This window comes from Nyctereutes procyonoides, unplaced genomic scaffold, assembly GCF_905146905.1.
Source record: "Nyctereutes procyonoides isolate TBG_1078 unplaced genomic scaffold, NYPRO_anot_genome, whole genome shotgun sequence".
Taxonomy (NCBI): Eukaryota; Metazoa; Chordata; class Mammalia; order Carnivora; family Canidae; genus Nyctereutes; species Nyctereutes procyonoides.
The window spans coordinates 38,865,275-38,889,108 of record NW_026575139.1 but is presented as its reverse complement, the minus strand read 5'-3'; the positions used below and the strand labels follow the sequence as shown (position 1 = coordinate 38,889,108).

At 39.2% G+C, this 23,834-nt stretch overlaps 2 protein-coding genes across 5 annotated transcripts; one reads left to right on the top strand and one right to left on the bottom strand.

Annotated features, from left to right (window-relative positions):
• The first annotated feature begins 206 nt into the window (after nucleotides 1-206).
• On the top strand, nucleotides 207-8,853 carry TOMM20L (translocase of outer mitochondrial membrane 20 like). The gene is made up of 5 exons (XM_055304320.1): nucleotides 207-351; nucleotides 442-485; nucleotides 1,923-2,004; nucleotides 7,119-7,261; nucleotides 8,800-8,853. The coding sequence occupies exons 1-5, from the start codon at nucleotides 207-209 to the stop codon at nucleotides 8,851-8,853; spliced, it is 468 nt and encodes a 155-aa protein (XP_055160295.1).
• On the bottom strand, nucleotides 8,493-23,655 carry TIMM9 (translocase of inner mitochondrial membrane 9). Of its 4 annotated transcripts, none has more exons than XM_055304323.1 (6): nucleotides 23,462-23,649; nucleotides 21,150-21,237; nucleotides 16,542-16,669; nucleotides 10,885-10,949; nucleotides 10,430-10,525; nucleotides 8,493-9,439 (listed from the first exon to the last, which is right to left on the bottom strand). In XM_055304323.1, exons 4-6 carry the CDS (start codon nucleotides 10,921-10,923, stop codon nucleotides 9,305-9,307), a joined length of 270 nt encoding a protein of 89 aa, XP_055160298.1. In that variant the 5' UTR covers nucleotides 10,924-10,949; nucleotides 16,542-16,669; nucleotides 21,150-21,237; nucleotides 23,462-23,649; the 3' UTR covers nucleotides 8,493-9,304. The 4 variants fall into 4 exon arrangements, with proteins under 4 accessions (XP_055160298.1, XP_055160299.1, XP_055160296.1 ...); XM_055304324.1 differs by having other exon boundaries at nucleotides 16,542-16,586; XM_055304321.1 differs by lacking the exon at nucleotides 16,542-16,669 and having other exon boundaries at nucleotides 23,534-23,655.
• Nucleotides 23,656-23,834: the final 179 nt, after the last annotated feature.

Sequence of the window (23,834 nt, the reverse complement as noted above, 5' to 3'; positions counted from 1 at the left end):
GGGGGCTCAGGATTTGGAGTGCGACAGACCTGGCCGCGAGCTCGCACGCCGTCTCCGACCCTCGGCCTCCTCCTCGCGCCGCCCGCCGCGGGACCAGGCGCCCGCGCGCTGCTCCGGGCGCCGCGCCGACGCCCCCTGCCGGCCGGCCGGCTCCCCGCGCTCGCCCGCCCGCGCCCAACGCTCGGCCGTCGGGCGCCCGCGGCCGGATGCCCCGCGTCCGCGCCGTCCTCGGCCTCCTGGCGGCCCTGGCGGCCCTGGCGGCCTGCGGCGCCGTCGCTTTCCTCGCCTACTGTGTTCACTGGGACCGGAAGCGGCGCGGCGACCCCGCGTTCAGGCGCCGCCTGCGGGACAGTGAGTGCGGCTGCGCGGCCGGGAGGGCGGCGGGCGGCCCCGCGGGCGTCGGAGGGCCCCGGGGCAGCACGTGCCGCCTGGTGTTTGCAGAGAGAGGAGCCCAGCGGCGGCCGGCGGAGGCACGGGGCGCCCAGGTGCGGTGCTTGGGGGCGCCGAGGTGGCGTGATAGTGAGTAACCGAGTCCCCGCGGCCCGGGCGGCGCGGGCCTGGCCGGGCGTCGGGGTTCCGAGCTGGGCCGCAGGCGTTTCCCACCGCCCCCAGCGGCGGCTTTCACTGTGCGCTTAGCTTGCAGCGGAAAGGACGGAAGGAACAACCACTTGGGGCTTATAAAAAGACATATTCCATTTTACTATTTTTATTTTTAAGAGGTATTTATTTATTGGGACGCCTGGGTGGCTCAGTGGTTGAGCGTCTGCCTTCGGCTCAGGTCGTGATCCCAGAGTCCTGGGATCGAATCCCACCCACACCGGGCTCCCCGCAGGGAGCCTGCTTCTCCCTCTGCCGAGGTCTCTGTGTCTTTCATAGATAATAATAATAATAATAATAATAATATTTATTTATGAAAGACACACAGAGAGAGGCAGAGACCTAGGCAGGGAGAGAAGCAGGCTCCATGCAGGGCTCCCGGGACCCCGGGATCACGACCTGGGCCGAAGGCAGCAGCTCAACCACTGAGCCACCCAGGCTTCCCAACTCATCCCGTTTTAAAAAGAGAATTCTTGTGGACAGCAAACAGAAAACACAGAAACGCTCCGGCTATAACAGACTGAGCTGAAGTGACTGACAGGGGAGTTGACATTTTGGGTCAAGGATTGTCCACTCTACGTACCTTTCAAGACCAGCCTGCTCATGGTACCAATAATGATGCTATCCTGTGACCCTGGTCACCTTCCCCAACCAGGCTGAAGCAAGCTGTAGGGTACTTCAGAACACCACCAACTGTCCTGCCAACTCCTGGCCATGCATGCCCTTTGCCAAATCAACAAACAGCCTTAATACCCTTAGGCAAGAAAAACAATTTTGCAACCTACAAAGTCACGTTTGTTGCAGTTAATTACAGTAGGATTTCTGCTATGTGTATTTAGGAAGCTGGTTAAAATGTAAATGAGAGTTACTACAAGTATCTCAACCTAATTTCAATATGCCATGGATTTTTTTTTAAGATTTTATTTATTAATTCATGAGAGAAACACACACACACAGAGAGAGAGAGAGAGAGAGAGAGAGAGGGAGAGAGAGAGGGGCAGAGACACAGGCAGAAGGAGAAGCAGGCTACATGCAAGGAGCAGGACGTGGGACTCGATCCCGGGTCTCCAGGATCACTCCCTGGACCAAAGGCAGGCACCAAACCACTGAGCCACCCAGGGATCCCTGCCATGGATTTTTAATTACCTGAAAATGTAATTCCATCTTAAATTACTTTAAATATTATAAAGAACAACTGTGGTTATCAGACTTTGGATTTAGATGAGGTTCAAGACATGCCTTTTAAGTAAAAATTAGATAATTTTGATCACTAAGCCTATACCTTACATTCATTAATCATTGTTAATATTTTATGAATCTTTTAGTTGTGGGATCCAGCAAAGAATGAAAAATTGCAAGAACTTTTTCTGCAAGAGGTACAAATGGGAGAACTTTGGTTATCCAGAGGTAAAAATGTAAACATTTTTTTGTAACCAGTTACTTTTGATAATATATGTTCAAAATATATTTGGTGGTTATATGTCAAAAAACTTGGGGCACGTGGGTGGCCCAGTCAGTTAAACCTCCTGACTCTTGATTTCAACTCAGGTCATGATTTCAGGGTTCTGAGATCAAGCTCCCTGTCAGGCCTCTGAGCTGAGTGTGGAGCCTGCTTAAGATTCTCTCTCCCTCTCCCCCTACTGACCTCCACTATCTTCTTCTCTCAAAGGAAAAGAAAAACTAGCTAGATGTGTTAACCAACTAGCTTTAAAGTGATTTTCACTTGATCACACTGTTCATCTCCACCATGTATATTTTTTATTTTATTTTAAAGATCTTATTTGAGAAAGAATAAGCAGGGGAACAGTCCAACATGCAGCTTGATCCCAGGACTCTGGGATCATGACCTGAGCTGAAGGCAGACACTTAACCAACTGAGCCACCCAGGCACCCCTATTTCCATCATATTATACATAGCATTCGGGCTTATTATACATTGGAAATGGGCAGATGGAGAAGCAAAAAAAAACCAAATATAGTAACTCTTCGTTTATTGTCAGGTAAAATTCTAAGTAAATGAATGCTCCAAATGACTAAATGTTTTATGAATTAAAACCTAAAAAATTTGAACTGTTTCATAAAGCTTTTCCTGCATTCTTATAAGTATTCTTAACACAACAATTACTTATTTTTGATGGTGAAATTATAAATGCCCATTCTTGTATTGCGTCTAATGTAGTGATGTATGTAGGGGCTACCTTGGACTCACCATGAACTATATATTGAATTATAATTTATCCCCACCCCTTTATCCACAATGCATCACAACATCATTACATAAAATGATGGTAGGTAATTTAAGTATTTGTAAATGCTGTATGTAGTAATTGTGTCTTTGTTCTGGTGTTAAGCCCTGGAAAGGAAAAGAATTGTTTTCAGGCTATAATCTTTTTTTTTTTTTTTTCTCCAGGCTATAATCTTATGTAAGGGATGAATGATGTTGCTTATACCCATTTATGTATCCTTTTTTTTTTTCAAGTGTTGTAAATTTCCTCTCTTCACAGTGCCTGTAGCTGCTTTGCTCTTTTGTCTTTTTTGAAAAGATTTTCTTTTTTCACCCTGTATTAAGAGGTAGCATGCTCCAGAATTTATGAAAACAAAGTCAGGATCCTGGATGACTCAATATCCAAGATTTTTATGTTAATTCAGTGGCTTAAAACACATGATAAAGGTTTTGAGAAATGAAAAAGATATTCAGTCATAGCACATTAATCATTGTAATTTGAAGTTTTAGTATTTTATTCAATATTAATCTTTTAGAAAGTTTTAAAATGGACTAAAAATATCTTAAATATTAATGGCAAAATAAATGGTAAGAACTGACTTAAATGATATAAACAGAAGTGATTTTAACCAAGGTAGTAAAGCATAAGCTTTAAGGACCTTCATTTACACAGGCTTTTTTTTTTTTAAAGATTTATTTGTTTATTTATTTATTCATGATAGACATAGAGAGAGAGAGGCAGAGACACAGGCAGAGGGAGAAGCAGGCTCCATGCAGGGAGCCCGACATGGACTTGATCCCGGGACTCCAGGATTGCGCCCTGGGCCAAAGGCAGGCGCCAAACCGCTGAGCCACCCAGGGATTCCCCCCGCTTTTTAAAATATTTCATTTATTTATGAGAGACCCAGAGAGAGGCAAAGACATAGGCAGAGGGAGAAGCAGGCGCCCTTTAGGGAGCCTGATGCAGGACTCAGTCCCCACACTCCAGAATCACATCCTGAGCTGAAGGCAGATGCTTAACCACTGAGCAGAATGGGTTCTGGGAAGAGTCCTAATTTTTTATTCATAATTTTATATTGTCTTTCTTAAAAGGGCTCTCCAGGTGCCTGGCTGGCTTGGTCAGTAGAGCATGTGACTCCTGATCTCTGGGTTGTAAGTTTGAGCCCATGTTGGGGGTAGAGGTTACTTAAAAAAAATAAAATCTTAAAAACAAAAAGGGTCCCCTCCCTCAAATTATGTAAACTAGGGGACTCACAGGGCGCCTGGGTAGCTCAGTCAGTTGAGCATTTGACCCTTGGTTTCTACTCAGATCATGATCTCAGCATCCAGAGCTCTACCCACAGTAGGGCTCTGCGCTCAGTATGGAGTCTGCTTCAGATTCTCTCTCCTCCTTCTTACCTCCTCCTCCCTCTGCCCCACCCCCTGCTTTTGTTTGCATGCACACTCTAAATAAATAAAATTAAAAACAACAACAAACTAGGGTCCTCACAGAATCTAGATTAATTCCTAAATGTGGATACTCCTGGGATACAGGGGCAAGTAAAATAGATAAACCCTTTCTGCTTTAACATTTTTTGAATTGGGATGATATAAATATGGAGAGAAAGGTGGGAATTATAAATAAAAAAATTATGACATATTCTTAATGTTTAAAAGCTTTCTTGTAATAGTTGAGTTTAACTTAGAGGTGAAGATGTTACAAATACTGAGATTAAAAATTGGAAATATGGTTTTTAAAATTTTCCCTCTTAAGGGTGATAACATTATTTCTGTGAAATCTTAAATTGATTAGTTAGTTCTTTAAGGGTTTTATGTCCATATTTTACTTCTAATGGAGTTCTCATCTTGCTTGCTTATTGAAATCCACACCAAACTCCAGACCAATGAAATCAGAATCTCTGGGGTGGGACCCAGGTGTCAGTATTTTTTTTCAAACTCTCTAGGTTATTACAATACACTGAGAACCAAAGTTCTAATGCCATAATTTCTCACCGAGTTTTCCGTAATCCTTTCAGTTTTCTCCACCCCCTGTCACTATCCCCCATTTTCATTACCTTGCTGTCAAGGAGGATATTCCTAGAGCCATCTCAATTGTGGTTGTCTATATAAGACGATAAAGCCAATAATTTTGATTGAATTTCTGATTAGCTGAATTGATTCAATCTTTTGGTTGGTTGGCTTACTTGATCAAACTGGTAATTGTTTTTGTCACATCAGCTGTGTCAACTTGAGAGGAGGCACTATTTTACCTTTTTTTTTCTTTAAAAGGTTTAATATGATCAAAGTATTTTGACCTAATGTGTCATCTCCATAAAGCTGTACTTTTATTAATTTAAAATAAACCTTTTAGGGTACCTGGGTGGCTCAGTTGTTTGAGTATCTGAATCTTAGTTTCAGCTTAGGTCATGATCTCAGGGTGGAGAGACAGAGCCCCATATTGGGCTCCTCACTCAGGGAGGAGTCTGCTTGAGTCTCTCTCTCCCTCTGCCCCTACTCCCCAACCTTTGCTCCCTCTCTCTAAAACAAATAAGTCTTAATAAAATAAACTAGACCTTTTAGTGAAATTCTAGTACAGTATTTCATCTAAGAAATACCTTCTTTATATGTCTATGAAAATTTACTAGATACCTGGCAATGATAATTTAAGTTGAGGGGCAGCCCGAGTGGCTCAGCGGTTTAGCGCCGCCTTCTGCTCAGGGCCTGATCCTGGAGACCTGGGATCGAGTCCCATGTCAGATTCCCTGCATAGAGCCTGCTTTTCCCTCTGCCTGTGTCTCTGCCTCTCTGTGTGTCTCTCATGAATAAATAAATAAAATCTTTAAAAAAAAAGATAATTTAAGTTGAAAATGTAAAATTAGATGTCTAGACACAAGACTTTAATTCTTAAAACTTATGTAATATAGGCAAGTTTTGCTTTGTGTGTCTTAAGTTAGGTCATGTCCTTCTGATGGCTTTTCAGTTTAAATATAATACGAATCCAGGAAGCATTATTTTGTCCGTCATGCACTTTTCTATATATGTGGGAAATTATGTAACACCTTAAGAGAGACAGCATATTGTGGTCTCAAGGTTCAGAAAATTAGATGCAGTTACTAATTTGGCACTAATTTTGAAACTTTAAGTCATTTTACTGATCTTTGCCTCAGTTTTCTGGAATGAAATAGTGAGACTAAGTAATTCCATGTTTTAACTTAAACAGAAATTCTGTGACTAATTTCCATACTACATAAATTTTCATTCTTACTTTATAGCCAATCACCCTAAAACATTTTAAAACTTAGAAATCAAAGTTCATAAATCTCTTTTCTTTCCCTAGCAATGTAATCATATTATGCTTTAGCATAATATGTTTTAAACTGTTTTAAACTCTTTGATAATACAATCTATTTTTTTAAAGTTTCATTCCAGGCACCTGGGTGGCTCAGTGGTTGAGTGTTTACCTTTCATGATCTAGGGATCCTTGGATCGAGTCCTGCATCAGGCTCATGGCAGTGAGCCTGCTTCTTCCTCTACCTATGTCTGTGCCTCTGTCTCTCATGAATAAACAAAATCTTTAAAAACAAAACCCTAGGGCAGCCCCGGTGGCTCAGCTGTTTAGCGCCGCCTTCAGGGCAGGGCGTGATCCTGGAGACCCAGGATCGAGTTCCACATCGGGCTCCCTGCATGGAGCCTGCTTCTCCCTCTGCCTGTGTCTCTTATAAATAAATAAAATCTTAAAAAAAATAAAAATAAAAACAAAACCCTAAAAGTCTCATTTAGCCAGAACATAGGTGTTTCCTTTATATTTCATCAATCACACATGTAGAGTTAAGGATAACCTATCCCCTTTCAGTAACAGCAGAAGACAATCTTTAAAAAATATTCAGTATCCCCGTTGCAAATCCACATTGCGGAATGTGAGCATTTCTAAAGCAAGAGTGTATTTTTGATCACAGTGAGTCTAATGGGCAGCTCAACATTTTCCCCATTTTGTCTTTACTGTTTTTAAGACTTGTTTAAGTAGTCCATAGTTTGATATGCTTTCTTTTTTTCATTTTTTTTTCAAGATTATTTATTCATGAGAGACACAGAGAGGCAGAGACACAGGCAGAGGGAAAAGCAGGTTCCCTGCAGGGAGCCCCATGTGGGATTCAATCCAGGGACTCCAAGATCACCCCTGAGCTAAAGGCAGACACTCAACCACTGAGCCACCCAGGCATCCCTTTGTTCATTTTAATAGTTGTTGCTTTCTTGGTAGTTTGTAGACTATTTTGAAGAACGTTAAAATTTTGCTTTAAACCTTATCAATCTGTTTCAGGAGAACACCGATTGGGAGTTCAACATCTCAGCAATGCCCTTTTAGTGTGTAGACAACCACAGGAACTTCTGAAGGTTTTCAAACACACACTCCCTCCTCAGGTATTTGAGATGCTGTTGCGCAAAATTCCCCTTATTTGCCAGGTGAGCACATACTTAATTATCTTTGCTATATGAACACAGTAAATAACATGTTAGGCCTGATTACATAAAAACAGGAAAGTCTGTGTGGATGGGAACTTTAAATGAGTACAATTTCTGAATTTTTGGTTGCTTTTCTTGCCTTATGATGAAACAAGCCTATTTTTTTCATGTTCCTTTTACTACAGTGAATTGTATATTTTGTTGAATCTTATAGATGTTCCATAATTCTTTTTTTTTTTAAGATTTATTTATTTATGATAGACATAGAGAGAGAGAGAGAGAGGCAGAGACACAGGAGGAGGGAGAAGCAGGCTCCATGCCCGGAGCCTGATGTGGGACTCGATCCCGGGACTCCAGGATCGCACCCTGGGCCAAAGGCAGACGCCAAACCGCTAAGCCACACAGGGATCCCCTGTTCCAACATTTCAACTTTAAAAGTAGCACTGTTAATATTTTGTCTTTGTACTTTCAAAGACCTAACCATTACTGACTGCAATGTCAACAAAGGCCTGTAAGTTAAATGGTATTGTTAGTTAAATGATGCAATAGCTTAAAAAATTAGAATACAGAAAGCCATAAATTATCAAAGTAGAATAATACTTTTGGCTTCAAATGTGACAATACATAGAAATCACTTTGGTATTAGAAATGTAGGGGATCCCTGGGTGGTGCAGCGGTTTGGCGCCTGCCTTTGGCCCAGGGCGCGATCCTGGAGACCCGGGATCGAATCCCACGTCGGGCTCCCGGTGCATGGAGCCTGCTTCTCCCTCTGCCTGTGTCTCTGCCTCCCTCTCTCTCTCTGTGACTATCATAAAAAAAAAAAAAAAAGAAAAGAAATGTATAGGAGATGGGCAGCCCGGGTGGCTCAGAGGTTTAGTGCCACCTTCAGCCCAGGATCGAGTCCCACATCAGGCTCCCTGCATGGAGCCTGCTTCTCCCTTTGCCTGTGTCTCTGCCTCCCTCTCCGTGTGTCTCTCATGAATAAATAAATAAAATCTTAAAAAAAATTATATATATATAAAAAGAAATGTATAGAAGAATTATAATTAGTGTTCTCTTAAGTGCAAGTTTAGATTGGTACCAAATGAAATCCACTCATAAGCCAATTTAGTAGTAGGTATTAGTCTATTTAACAGCCAAATTGTTTGGTATATTTATGCATCAACTAGAATTTCCTGCAGATGCTTGTATTTGTTTTAGGATTCATTTAGCCATAAAACACTCCTTTAACTTCGGTTCACTTTTTATTGCACTGATCACATGTCATGGCTGAGAATACACTGTATAATGTTGGAATGATTCAGTATCATTCATGTTGGACTCAGCTTTTGAACAAAACACAAAACACAGTCTCTACTAGAGCGTAACAGTCAATTCTTACACACTCCCAAGGTAGTCTCAGGTGGGATGTTTACTATAGACATCTCAAAATATGGCTAGAATATGAATGTATAATATCCACCCTAACACAAGAAGGGAGGCAAGAAAGGATAGTGGGTTGAAATGATTAGCAAGTAACTATTTTATGTATTTACCAGCAATTTGAGGCAGACATGAATGAACAGGAATACTTGGAGGATGATCGTGATTGAAAAACATTTCAACGTATCCACAGTCCAGTCAGAATACTATGGTACTATATATAGTATAAACAACTGCTCAGTGATATTTCCATTTATTTTACTTTCAGTAATAAAAAATTTTTTTCGATCTCATACATGATTGAACACATAGTTTGCTTTAAAATTAACAGTCACAATTGAAGAAACAATGGTTTATTTTTCTAATGAAGTTACCAAGCTGCTGAATCTTAAGGCCTCAACAAATGTTGCATCTTATTATTTTCATTGAACAGTAAGACCTTCTATTTTGATTATTCTCTGTAAATAGCAATTTTGTTTCTCCAGTTGTTTCCATTTGCCACAGTCATGACAGACAGTTTAACTGGTGGCTACTGCTTTCAGGGGATTCTAGCAGATGAATCATTTCTATCACAACAGCTGCTGGCAATCTTTCATCAAAAGTCCATCCACCAGGACTTCTCTATCGTGGCTGGCCAAGAAGTCCTGCTTTGGCTGCCAGGGCTTCATTCTGCTGAATATGATATTCCTGAAATCTCATGGATATTCTTTGTGTCATTTTTAAATATTTCTGTAAGCAATGTTCTGAACAGGTGGTCTAGAAATAAGAAAAGATCCAATAGAAAAGATAGAATTATTAGTTTTTAAAAAGTACACATATTCTAAATGAACAGCCGTGGGTGCTTTTTTCTTTGAATATATGAGAACTAAAACGACTAGTGAGTGACCACAGCTTTCAATTGCTAATAGTTTTATCCAGTTACAAAAATTAACATATACTGAATGCCTATCAGTTTGTAGCACTAAAACAAAAACAATGATATGTCCCTGCCTTTTTCATCTCTCATTCTGACTGTTAAAACGTAGGCCCAGTAGTAAGTTTGTTCCTTTTTAGAAACTCCATTCCTAACATTATTAAATTTCAACATCTCTTTTTAACAAAAAGAATGTTATGCTTGGCATTTTTCAAGCTTTGTCATTATTTAACAAGGACTTGCTGATTACTGGTTATATGTTCTTGGCATGGATATTGGTCAATATCTTACACTGGAGGAAATTTGTGTCAACAAACTTGGCCAAAGTTTTGGCCAACATATAAATGTTTTGATAAGGATATTAAAAGTTAAAATTTTGCATAGGATTGAGTTTTCAGAGTCCACCTATGCAATATCAGCCACCATATTCAAGCTCTGCTTTTTCCAGAATTAACCTGAGTTCTCAGGGTCAGATAGAAAAGCCATTATCAAGTTTCTCAAGCCAGGCCATCTTGACTGAAAGCTAATTAGTAAGAAGTTTTGCTATGGAACAATAATTCAGCAAACCTTAGGTATCTTAACTAAAAGAAAGAAAGAGAGTAAGAAAGAAAGAAAACTGCCATGCTACAGTATGAGTGTCACATTATATTTGGGATCATTAAATTCAATGCCCATGGGTCAGGACCCATGCTTTAGTTCCTCTGAGCAATGTGATGTATTAGGTAGCCCAAATTTCTGAAATAACTAGGAACAAGCAAAAACGGTTAGAGGCATCCTACTTCTATTGTTTGTGACAAGCTTAGAGAATTTTTAGTGGGCAGAACTTTTCGTACCTCTTCAGGTTTGACTTCTCTTGTTGTGAAGTCTTTAACGCAATCCAAAAAGCACGTTTCGGTAAGTTTATTGTAGGTTCCAAGAAATTCCTTGAACTATGAAAAATCAGAACATTCTTTAATGTTTGGTTTAAAAAAAAAAGTTTTGAAACTTAATTACTGATTATCTGTATTTGGGGAAAATACCCTGTAATACTTAAGTCAGAATTTAATGGGCATAATATGACCCATATGGTATGATCTACAAAATACAGTCCAGTTTTCTAGTTGAATATTTATTCATTCCTGGATATCTGTCAAATTATCTGGAAAATAAGTATGTTTCACATCATTTAGAATCCATTTTTGTCAATGAAATATGAAGTTATTTTGTGAGATCACTGACTGACATGGTTGCACCAAGTTGTGCCTTAAATTTTTTGCAAAATTCTTTTTTGTTAATTGTATTACCTTACCTGTTTTATCTGATCAGATTCTGGCATTTGTGCAGCCATATTCTTTTGGTATGTTTATTAGTCACCTGATTTAAAAATTAAGAAAAAGTTTGTCAGTCTGTGAACAAATATTTTTAGGCTAGCTGAAGAGTTAGATAATTAAAACAAGAACAGTTTATGAACAGAACTGAACAAAGTTTACTTGAAATTGTTACTCTTGTTTTATAAATTTCTAATGGAGTCTTTAATTAAATCCCCTCCCCCAACAATCTTCTAATGAAAAACCTACAGTTTACAGAATTAGATTTTTTACTGCTGGTTATGGGCCCCCCAAAGGCCCGCTCTATCTAAATCTCTAGTTTTAAGACAGCTTGCTCTATTATGTTGCAAGGTTTACTTGTTAAAGCCTCATTCCTAATAGAGTTTTAAGGGAAAACGAAGAGATCTCTGGTGTCTTCCTGCAAGTACCGCTGGTTGCTAATATAACTTTGACTTGTAGTAATAATGATCCCTTTATTATCTCTACATAAATACAACATTTTTAATAATTATTAATAAACACCATCCACTTGGGGCACCTGGGTGGCTCAGTCAGTTAAGTGTCAGACTTGTAATTTCAGCTCAGGTCATGATCTCATGGACTATGGGATCAAGCCCGTCAAGCTCTATGCTCAGTAGGGAGTGCTTACGAGTCTCTATCACTCTTAAAAAACAAAAAACAAAAACAAAAAAAAAAATTCTCTTTCCCTCTGCACCTCCCTGCCTCCAACTCATGCATTCTTTCTCTCTCTTAAAAAAAAAAAAAAAGAAAAAGATTATAAGGAAAAGACAGTACTAAAATAAATCTGCATTTAAGTCGACCTGTGTAGTTCAAACCTGTTGTTGTTCAAGGGTCAACTGCAGAGGTTTTTACCACATAAACTACCTGAAAAATACCAACAGTTAACTGAAAGTCACAATTTTTCAGGTATTGCTGTGCTGTTCTAAAACACCACTAACCAGTCAGAGACAGAAGATATTTTTTTTTTAAAGATTTTATTTACTTATTCATGAGAGGCACACAGAGAGGCAGAGACATAGGCAGAGGGAGAAGCAGGCTCTCTGTGGTGAGCCCGATGTGGGATCAAGCCCAGGACCCTGGGATTATTATCTGAGCCAAAGGCAGATGCTCAACCACTGAGCCACTCAGGCACCAGAGACAGAATATTCTATATCATACAATGCAGTTTAGGACTTGTGCTTCTGGAAAGATGGTGCAAGAGATGTGTTTTTCCTTGTTCCTCAAACTAAGTACAACTAAAAACCCTGGATCTGACATATAAAACCAACATAAGACTCTTAAAGATGGAGAGAAGAAAATATATTGGCCAGGGCCCTTGAGACGTAAGAAACAAAACAGTGGGGAGTTCTTTCTCCCTCTTTTTTGTCTCCTATATCACAGAGTCGGAGCTGAAGAAGCCAGCAATCTGCAAATGCCAATGGGCACAGTCAAAACTCCCCATCTCCCCAAAGCTGGCCCTCTCTAGCTAAAGGGCCAGGAAAGGGGAAGCCTATAAAATAGAAAACTTTTAAACAATAGCTATTGTACTCCAGGCAAACAAAAACATTGTGGCTTGTATTCCCCATCCAGCCACATCAACATAAGCCAAGTTAGGAGCCTAGACTTCTACCCTCACTAAGCTGTAATGAGGCACTCCTATCCTCACACTTTAGAGAAGGGAGATTAGGAAGCAGGGACTTTAAATCCTTACTGAGCATTAATGAGGGCTTCCCGCACCCCCAACAAGTGTCAGTGGAAACAACATGAGGAGCCTGGACTTCTACTTCAATTGGCAATAATGAGGTACCCTTTTCCCTCCAATCTAGGTGGTATAAAAGGTGGCCTCTTTGAGATTCAAGGCCTGCATTATACTCCCATGGTAAATTCACATACTCAGTGTGTCAGTGGAGACCATGTGGGGAGCAGTAATAAGGCACTCCAGTCTGTCTCAGCCAGGGTGATACTAGTGGAGACCTACTGGAGAGCCGTAACTCCTACTCTTTCCCAGCAGTAATGAGGAACACATCACCCCCCACATACCTAAGTGACAGAGTGAGTTACCTGGACTTCTGGCCTACATCTAGTAGTCATGAGGCAGGAGGCCCCCTCCCCTACTTTTTGCTAATGGAGCAGTGGCAAAAGGAGCCAGCTAGAAAAGAAGGTTTTTTGTTTTTGTTTTTTATTTTTTTTTAGGTTTTTTGTTTTTAAGATTTTATTTATTCATGAGAGACCCAGAGAGAGAGGCAGAGACATAGGCAGAGGGAGTAGCAGGCTCCTTGTGGGAAGCCTGATGTAGAACTCGATCCCCAGACCCTCGGATCAGGCCCTGAACTGAAGACAGATGCTGAACCGCTGAGTCAGCGGCATCCCTAGAAAAGAAGGGATCTTCTTAGTATATGTGCTGCCGAAGCAAGCACAAGAAGGGATCTTCTTAAACAAGATCTAGAGCCTCACAACACAATACGCAAAATGTCCAGGTTACAATAAAAAGAAAATAATCATTAAAAAAAAATCATCATACCAAGAACTAAGAAAGTCTCAAACTGAATGAAAGAAGGCAATATATATCTGACATTGAGATGACAGAAATATCAAAGATTTAAAAATGGTTATTACAAAAAATACATCAATAAGCAATTATGAATATGCTTGAAATAAACAAGATGTTAGAAGAACCAAATGGAAATTTTAAGAAGTCAGAAATAAAATAACCAAAATAAACTGATAGAACAATCAACAGGAGAATGAGGGACAGAGGAAGAAATCAGCTAATTAGTAGATGTGCTGCCGAAGCGAGCACGAAATCAGCAAATTAGAAGATAGAAAATAGACTTAACTAATCTAACAGAAAAATATAATGGAAAAAAATGAACAGAGTGCCAGAAACCCATATGAAGGTAATAAAAGATCTAATATTTGTTTCAACAGAGTCCTGGAAGAAGAGGAGAAAAGAGCAGGGCTGTACAAGTTCTAGAAGAAATAATGGCCGAAAAACTTCCCAAATTTGGCAAAAGAGATAAATTTATAGATCCAAGAGAAGCTGAGTGAATGCCAAAGGCATATAAACACAAAGGAATCTACATCAAGTACAGCCAAACATCTAAAACTAAAGACAAAACTTTTTGAAAGTAGGAATTGAAAAAGTGACATCTTACCTAGGGGAAAACAATTAGTCAACCCAGAACCTGAAACTAGCAAGAATATGCTTCAGGAATGAAGGGAAAATCAAGACTTTCTCAAATGAAAGAAACTAGAATTTGTGCCTAAGAGAAGAATTAAAGTTCTAAACAGAAAGGAAATGATAATAGGAGACTTGGAACATCAAGAAGGAGGAAAAATACAGTAATAACAAATATGACTAAGTATAACACTTTCCTTCTCTTCTTGAACGTCCTAAACTGTTTGACAGTTGAAACGAAAATTATAATATAAAGCTAATTAGGGGCACCTGGGTTACTCAAGTCAGTTAAGCGTCTACCCTCAGCTCAGTCATGATCCTGGGGTCCTGGGACCCAGCCATGCATTGGACTCCTTGCTTTTAGCAAGGAGTCTGTTGCTCCCTCTCCCTCGCCCCACTGCTTGTGCTCTCTTTCGTGAGTACACTCTCAAAATCTTAAAAAAAAAAACTGTCAAATGTGGTTTTATCTTTTTTTAAGATTTTATTTATTTATTCATAAGAATACATAGGAGAGAGAGAGAGAGAGAGAGGCAGAGACACAGGCAGAGGGAGAAGCAGGCTCCATGTGGGACTTGATCCCAGGTCTCCAGGATCATGCCCTGGGCTGAAGGTGGCACTAAACCACTGAGCCACCTGGACTGCCCTCTAATGTGGTTTTAAATGTATATTAATAATTATGATGAAGATAAGGGGAGGTAAAGTTTCTATACTTCAGTGAAGCTGGTGTCAACACCATTAGACTGTGATAAGCTATGTAAATATCATGTAGTACCCAGAGCAATCACTATAAAGGATATATAAGGATCCCGGAGTCCCAGGATCGAGTCCCACATTGTACTCCTTGCATGAAGCCTGCTTCTCCCTCTGCATGTCTCTGTCTCTCTCTGTCTCTCATGAATAAATAAAATCTTAAAATAATGCTACATATACATCAAAATGAAATTCTAAAATGTATTCATGTAATCCATAATAGGGCAAGAAAGAGAAAAACTATTCTGTTTTTCTATTCTGAAAATTAAAAAGGAACAAATTTAGGCCCTAGTATAAACAATTACATTAAATATAAATGGTCTCAATAATCAATTAAAAGGGACTGGTAGAATGGATTAAAAAACATTACCAACTATATGCTGTCTCTAAGAAATTTTTTTTCTAAAGATTTTATTTATTTATTCATAGAGATGCAGAGAGAGAGAGAGAGGCAGAGACACAGGCAGAGAGAGAAGCAGGCTCCATGCAGAGTGCCCGACGTGGGACTCGATCCAGGGTCTCCAGGATCATGCCCTGGGCTGCAGGCGGCACTAAACCGCTGTGCCACCGGGGCTGCCCTGTCTCTAAGAAATTTACTTCAAATATAATGATACAGGCAGGTTATAAATAAAAGGACAGAAAAAGATCAATCAAAAGAAATTAGTGGATATATTAATATCAAAGTAGATGTCAGACCAAAGGAAATTACAAGACACAAAGGAACATTAAGGATTAATCTACCAAGAAAAGAAAACACAACAATCCTAAATGTGTGTGCACCAAACAAGAGAGTTGCAAAATACACAAGAGTAGAACTGAAAGGAGAAAGAGAAATACGGTTGGGTACTAAATATTCCTCTCTTAACAACCAACAGAGCTAGACAGAAGATTTGCAAAGATGTAGAAAAACACCACCATCAACACACAATCCACATTTACAGAACGTTTTTCCCCACTACAGAATACACATTTTTATCAAATGCCCATTTATATCCTAGGCTACAAAACTAGCCTCAGCAAATCTAAAATAATTGAAATCATGCAGAATCTGACTCGAAATCAGCAATGGAAAGATAACAGGAAAATCTCCAAACATTTGGAAAATAAACTACTTCTAAATAATCCATGGGGCAAAGAAGAAGTCTCAAAAAAATAAAAAATCATTGAACTAAATAAACTGAAAATACAACGCATCAAAATTTGTGGGACACAGCTAAATCAGAGCCAAGAGGAAAACTGACAACTAAATTCATACAAGAGACCAAAGAAAGTAAAGGTCTCAAATCCACAAACTAAACTTTCACTTCACGCACCTAGAAAAAGAACACAATAAACCCAAAGCATTTGGAAGGAAGGAAATAATAAAGAGCAGAAGTTAATGAAAATGAAAACAAGTACAACAATCAATAAAACAAGGAGCTGGTTCTTTGAGAAGATTATAACAGACAAACCTCTACCAAGACTAATAAAAAAAAAATCACATTATCAGTATAAGTAGTGAAATAGGATATATCACTGTAAACCCTGCAGACATCAAAAGGTAATAGCACTACAAATACCATATATAGAAATCTAACAACTTATTCATGAATCTAGCATTATCTAGATATCAAAACCACAGTACACAAAAGAAAAATATCCTCATAAAATAGCTTTAAAAATCCTTGACAGTAGCAAATATAATTAATATATAAAAATAATTATATACACCTTGAATAAGTGGAGTTTTCTCCAGAGATGCAAGGCTCGTTCAGTCTTTGGAGAAAGATCATGAGATCATATCAATTGATGCAGAAACAGCATCTGACAAATTCAACACTCATTCATGATAAAAAAAACTGAAAAGGAAAAGAGAACTTCTTCAACTTGATAATGAGCATCTATAAAAAACCATAGTTAATGATGAAAGACTAAATATTTGCCTCTAAGGTTGTGGGCAAGGCAAGATATCTGCTCTTACCAGGCTTTTTTTAAAATTTATTTTTTTAAAGATTTTTATTTATTTATTCATGAGACACACATACACAGAGAGAGAGAGAGGCAGAGACACAGGCTGAGGGAGAAGCAGGCTCCATGCAGGGAGCACGACGTGGGACTTGATCCAGGGCCCCCAGGATCTGGGCTGAAGGCAGGCACCAAACTGCTGAGCCACCTGGGCTGCCTAGTCTTTTTTTTTTTTTTTTTAAGATTTTATTTATTTATTCATGAGAAACAGAGAGAGAGAGAGAGAGAGAGAGAGGCAGGCAAAGGAAGAAGCAGGCTCCATGCAGGGAGCCCAATGTGGGACTCAATCCTGGTACCTCGGGATCATGCCCCGAGCCGAAGGCAGACGCTTAACTGCTGAGCCACCCAGGTGTCCCACCAGTTTTTTTTTTTTTTTTTAAGATTTTTAATTTATTTATTCATGAGAGACACACACAGAGAGACAGAGACATAGGCAGAAGGATAAGCAGGCTCCCTGCAGAGAACTCAATGCTGGAATCAATCCCAGGACCCTGGGATCACACCCTGAGTGGAAGGCAGATGTTCAACCACTCAGGCACCAAGGCATCCCTCTTACCAGTCTTAATATTCCGCTGGAAGTTCTACCCAGAAGAGCAAAGCAAGAAAACAAAATAAGACATACAGAGTATAAAGGAAGAAAGTAAAATTCTCTTCGCAGGTAACGTAATTGTGAACATCGAAAATCCCAAGGGATCTAAAAAGAAACTCTTAGAACTAGTAAGTTCAGCAGTCTCAGGATATAAGATAAGCACACAAAAAATCAATTCTGTCTCTAGATACTTACAGTGAGCACGCAATGAAAAGTACGATAACACGCAATGAAAAGTACAATACCATTAATGGTCATTCAAAAAAACCTGAGGGGTAAATCTAACAAAGCATGTTCAGGACTTGTATGCTGAAAACTACGAAATGCTGATGAAAAAAATCAAAGACCTAAATAAATGGAGACACATTATGTTCATGGATTGGGAAATTCAACATAGTAAGGATACCCATTTTCCCAAAATTAACATATATAGGCTTAATGCAATTCCTATCAAAATCCCAGGAAGATTTTTTGTAAATATAGACAAGATTATTTTAAAATTTTTATTAGAAAGCAAAATAGCTAAAGAAATTCAAGAAAATAATAATAAAATGGGGGAAATCAGTCTACCTAATTTTAAGACTTCTTACAAATTTACAGTAATCAGTATTGTATGCTATGGGTGGAGGAGCAGACACGTAGATCAATGGAACAGAACAGAGAACCAGAATTAGAGTCACACAAATATGTCCAACTGATTTTTAGTCAAAGGGCAAAAGCAATGAAATGAAGAATGGCCTTTTCAACAAATGGTACTAGAACAATTAATAGTACATCCATAGGAAAAAGTTTAACCTCAAACTAAATTTCTCATTTATATATGACTTACATAAAAATTAACTCAAAATGGATCAGGAATTTAAATGTAAAACATAAAATTCTTCCAATTTATAGCGACAACATCAAATGCTGGTGAGTATGTGGGAAAACTGGATCACTCAGATATTCCTAGTGGTAATGTAAAATTGTATAGCTACTCCAACAAATAGTTTGGCAGTATTTTAGAAAATTAAACATGCAACTACCATATGTCCCAGCAATTGTATTCCTTTATCTCAGAGAAATGAAAAGTGACAGTCACACAAAAACCTGTATGTGAATGTATACAGAAACTTTATTTTTTTAACAGTCAAACCTGGAAACAACCCATATATTCTTTAGTCGGTGAATGGTTAAACTGGTATACCAGTACTATGGAATACTACTCAGGAATAAAGGAATGAGCTACTGTTCCATAAAAACTGGATGAATCTCTAGAGAATTATGCTGAGTGAGAAAAGCCAATTCCAAAAGGTTCTATACTGGGAACCATGGGTGGCACAGTGGTTTGGTGCCTGCCTGTGGCCCAGGGCGTGATCCTGGAGACCCGGGATCGAATCCCACGTCGGGCTCCCGGTACATGGAGCCTGCTTCTCCCTCTGCCTATGTCTCTGCCTCTCTCTCTCTTTCTCTGTGACTATCATAAATAAAATAAAATAAAATAATTAAAAAAAAACCCAAAAGGTTCTATACTATATGATTTATATAACATTCATGAAATGACAAAATTAAAGAAATAGAGAAAGTGTTAGTGATTACCACGAGTTAAGGAGGGAATATAGGTAGGAAGCGTGATTATTACTATAAAAAGGCAAAATGAGATTTCTGTAATGGAAATGTTCTGTATCCATGTTGTGATATTCTGTGTGATGTTTTGTAGCCTTATTGTCGTGGGAAACTGGGTACAGGGCACAAGGGATGTCTGCATTTTTCCTACAACTGCATGTGAATCTATAACAATCTCAAAATAATAAGATTAATATATAAAAAAAAGTTGTCTAATCCCTGCCAAAGAACAAGATTCAGTGTGCAGTGTAGGGTTAGCAAACGCTCAGAACTAGAGTTCTTTTGGCTTTTCCCTCAACAGCCTGAAAAGATCCAATAACTGGTAAGATAACTTTTGTGAAAATAAGTGTTACATGAAACCCTTGTTTTGTGGGAACTTAAAAAAATATAAAGACAATACAATATGCATTACAAAACAATAGGCCTCTAGCTCAAATGACAGAAGTTCATCTATAAAACTTCTTTAGCCTTTTGAATTGTTGAATTGTATAGTACATTCACTGTCTTCAGGACATTGGTGTTTCTATACCTCACACCAAAAATAAATCTGATTTTCTTACTTATAAAAACCACAGAAATCTGCACATTCACAGATTGTGAGGTCAAAATCCCATTCATTTTCCTATTCCTATCCTTTTATTTCTTCAGGTTAAAATTTGTATATAATCACTGTTTAGCTGGAGTCCAGAGGGGCAGAAGGTATGAAATCTTTGTGTTAAGTTTCAGAGACTGGTGGGACGCCTGAGTAGTTCAGTGGTTGAGCATCTGCCTTCATTCAGCTCAGGGTGTGATCCTGGAGTCCCGGGAACAAGTCCCACATCGGGCTCCCTGCATGGAGTCTGCTTCTCCCTCTGCCTATGTCTCTGCCTCTCTCTCTCTCTCTCTCTCTCTCTCTCTCTCTCTCTCTCTCCGTGTCTCTCATGAATAAATAAAATCTTTAAAAAAATTACTTCATTCCTTAAAAAAAAAAAAAAACTTTCAGAGACTGGTAATACTATGCTGACTCTATCCCACCTACCCCTTAGTATATAACTCACGGTGACAAATGATGGTTGTTATTTGGAAGTCTTTGACAACACATAGATGAGGAGTGCCCCAAATGCTCTTGGTATGAATTTTATTTCAAAATTACTATTTTGGGGGGCACCTGGGTATCTCAGTCAGTTTGAGTGTCAGATTCTTGATTTTGGTTCAGGTTGTGATCTCAGGGTCATGGTATTGAGCCCCATGTCTGGCTCCGTGCTGATAGCAGAGTCTGCTTCAGCTTCTCTCTCTTACCCTCTTCCTCTGCCCCTACACTCGCACACATGGTCTCTTTCTCGCTCACTCTCTCAAATAAATGAATAAAATCTCTAAAAAAATTATTTTCTTGGTATAGTTTTTAATATACAGTATCTCCTCCTTTAAATAGAGTTTATCATATTATGAGTAAACTATTTCTTGAGAATTTGGAAAATAAAAGAGAAATAGTTCTACTACCCAACACTCCTATGTTAACATTATGGTTTCCTTTTTTTCTAGAGTTTCAATTATATACTTTATTTTCTCAACTATCTTCCCAGACCTACAAACTGAACTAGGAGCTAACAATCAGTTTTCTCAAGCCTGGCTAAGTCTCTCCAAATTCTCTGTAGTCACCAGTATCAGGCTTATGGTAATTATAGGCACTTAATTATAGGCACTTGTTCCTAAAAAATATTGGAGATAAAGGAGTGAATGATTTTCATATTTACTTGCTAGTTTGGGGTCTTCTAAGTCTTAAGATATTCTATTTTGCAGTTATTTAATACTATATTAGGCTGACCGACAAAGTCCAACAGCCACATAGACCACCTGATGTTGAAAACAGGTAGAAGCATTGTGGCTACCCTGTGATTTAGTCCTAGTTTTCAGCTATTACAGCAACTGTTATTACAGAAGCAAATATCCAATTAGAGGTTACCTTATGGTTAGATCCCTGAAACCTAGAGAGGGAAGAACGGGATAAAAGAGTTCTAGAATCTCTGGCTTAGGTCTTGGGAATGATTACAATGCTAAGTTATTTTTGTGTCAGACAAAATATATAATAAAACCAGGGAACTTAAGAGTTAAGAGAGTTCTTATCAGCCATCAATTCAAACCTTTTCTGATGCATGAGTTTCCTTTTGTTCCGGAAAATTTGTTGTCCAATCTTTGCTTGAATATCTCCAATAAGGCTTGATGTCTTACCTGAAAAATGAGGGGATTACAATATGGCTGAGGCCTCTTCAAGCTCTAAGTCTGTTTGATGAAATCTAAACTTCTGTCGGCTAAACTGTTTTCCATAAGTGAAAGTTTCCTCAATCTATTCTGAGGTTACAATTCCTTAGCATACGTGTTACATGTATCAAGTACTTAACCTCCTAATCTTTCCAGTGAACATAAAAGGACAGTAATTCCCAGAAATTTCTGAAAACAACCAAACTAACCAGGATGTGATAGGGGGGATGCCCTCCATTTCTTTTTTGGAATCCTATGCAGATTTGTACCAGGTCTGGAAGCAAATTTCTAATTTGGTTCAAACTTAGTTTACAATAAATGATTCTTCTAATGTCCTTGCCCATGATCATGATAACTGACCCTAGTCTCTGCATGACTGGTACTGGTAATTGGTAATCTTGTGATTCAGGCAAGAATGGATGATAAAACTACTGTGTACAGGTAATTGGGAAATAGGATATATCCAGGGTTTCAAAGTAATCCATAGGTTACTTATCACTGAAGGAAAACAGTCCCTTTATACTGGAAAGATCTGGCAGTCACCATCATAGCCAATAAAGATAAAATATCAACTATGTAGTATTCTTGCCAAAAATATTTGATCCAGGTCTGATTATGAGGTAATAATTAGGAAAATCCACAATGTGGGACAATCTGTAACACAGCTACACGTCTCTTTAAAAAGCTGGTCATAAAGAAAAGAGGTAGAAAGCTGTTCTAGATTAAGTGACTAAAGAGTCATTGACAACTAAATAATGTGTGAACTTTGGACCTTGAATTAAAAAAAATTTTTTTTCTGAGTTAAAAATAAAGATTTTTGGGATAATTGGAGAAATCTGAATATGTTACCTTATTAAGTGTGATAATCTTACTGTGCCTATGTAATAGATTGTTGTTAAGGCTATACAAGCTGAAGAAATTAGGGTTAAAGGTCATGTTTGAAACTTACTTGCAAACCAGTCAGCAAAAAATGTGTATCTATTTATGTATGGATGGATGGATATATGACAGTGGGAAAGAGGAAGCATGTAAGTAAACATGTTAACAATAGTGCAAAAGAAATGAGAGAAAATCTTGTGAGCCATGTTTTTGTTTCAGGGCTATCAGTGTCTTTGATAGGTCAGATGTCCAAATTGATCTGAACTTGTCTGATTGATATAAAATAGGACTCTGCTACATGTCCCTTTACTTCAGATTATTTGTGGCAGGTTTAGGAGTTGTGACTGATTAACTGGCAACCCCAACTCAACTTACTACTAATCAGAGCAAAAAATACTTTTGAAAGATTACTGCTTTCTGGTCATGGCTTCCAGGCCTGAAGGACGAGCCTATGAACATTGGACTAGATGGGGGCAAGACTACTTGGGTTTTACCCCCAGGTCTGATATGAAGGGGGTTTCTAAGATCCAAATCAAATCATTTATTCAAATCATTTTAATTAGTTTCTATGCCTATGCTCACACCTTAGAGACTACAGAGGAAAGGTCACTTTTTCTTTCATATTTAAGTTCCACCTAGAATATAAGGGGGTTAAGTCATCTTCAAAGTCTCTGACATCGTCATATCTTTTAATTTGCCGCATTATAAAACAAATTGTGAACAGGTACCTAAGAGACCAATAATGAAGAGTGAAATTTAACTGACATAAAAAATAATGATTAATTACGGAAATATATCAAGAATAATTAAAAGGTTCTCCAAAGCTGAGCCCTTAATGTCCCTTTTATTCTATGATTTTTTTTATATGAAAGGAGTTAGATGAGATGTAACAATAAAGACACTCTTATTTAACTTTTACAGCAGATTATAATTTTTGCTTTCATCTTTTAAAAAATATTTAGTAATGCGTAAAGGGAAACGTCTAAATAGTACGTCCTCCTAAATTAGCCACCCAGAGAAGGGGTCCTGGGCCACGGTATTCTACCCCGAGATTTTTTTGTTAGAGGGTCTCCCGCTTGTCAGCTCAAGGTCACCGCGTGGATGCTTTTCAATCTAACTCATTATTCCAAAACAAGACCCCGACTCCCCAAACCCGGTTTGGGAGTGGCTCAGAGCGTCCAATTCGGACCCTCGTCCCAGTGTGCCGGGCCCGGGGCAGCTCCCACACCCGCTCGGGGGACGCGCTGCGGGTCTCCGCGACCCCCCAGCACCCACCGCGCCACGTACACGCGGCGGCCTCCTCCGAAGATCCCACCTTTCCGGAGCGAAGCCTGCTGCCCCCCGCCTGGGAACCCGGGACTCTAAAGGCAGAGAAAAGAGACCATACTTAAGCACAGGCTCTCGCATCGGACACCAGTGCGAGGCTGGGGGGCTGCGCTGCCAGTCGAGCCTAGGGGCGGAAGGTCTGGGTCAGGGCGTGCGCCGCAGCCGCTGGATGGAAGAGAGCACGTGGGAGAGGCGATGTCAAATAGCCCTTAGACTGGGAGACGCGGATTCGTTATAATGCTGGGCACTCCGCAGGAATAGCCCCTATCTCCAATGGATTCTAAAGTTCTCTATGGATTAAATTTTGTAGTTATATGCTCAGTCAGTGCTCTTTATTCCTGACTTCCACGCCAACAACCACC

Coding starts and splice junctions, on each gene's coding strand:
- TOMM20L (XM_055304320.1), top strand. CDS start 207: ATGCCCCGCGTCCGCGCCGTCCTCGGCCTCCTGGCGGCCCTGGCGGCC. Junction 486..1,922: donor CGGAGGCACGGGGCGCCCAG/GTGCGGTGCTTG, acceptor TGAATCTTTTAG/TTGTGGGATCCAGCAAAGAA. Junction 2,005..7,118: donor AGAACTTTGGTTATCCAGAG/GTAAAAATGTAA, acceptor AATCTGTTTCAG/GAGAACACCGATTGGGAGTT.
- TIMM9 (XM_055304321.1), bottom strand. CDS start 10,923: ATGGCTGCACAAATGCCAGAATCTGATCAGATAAAACAG. Junction 10,526..10,884: donor AATCTGATCAGATAAAACAG/GTAAGGTAATAC, acceptor GATTTTTCATAG/TTCAAGGAATTTCTTGGAAC. Junction 9,440..10,429: donor GAGAAGTCAAACCTGAAGAG/GTACGAAAAGTT, acceptor TCTTATTTCTAG/ACCACCTGTTCAGAACATTG.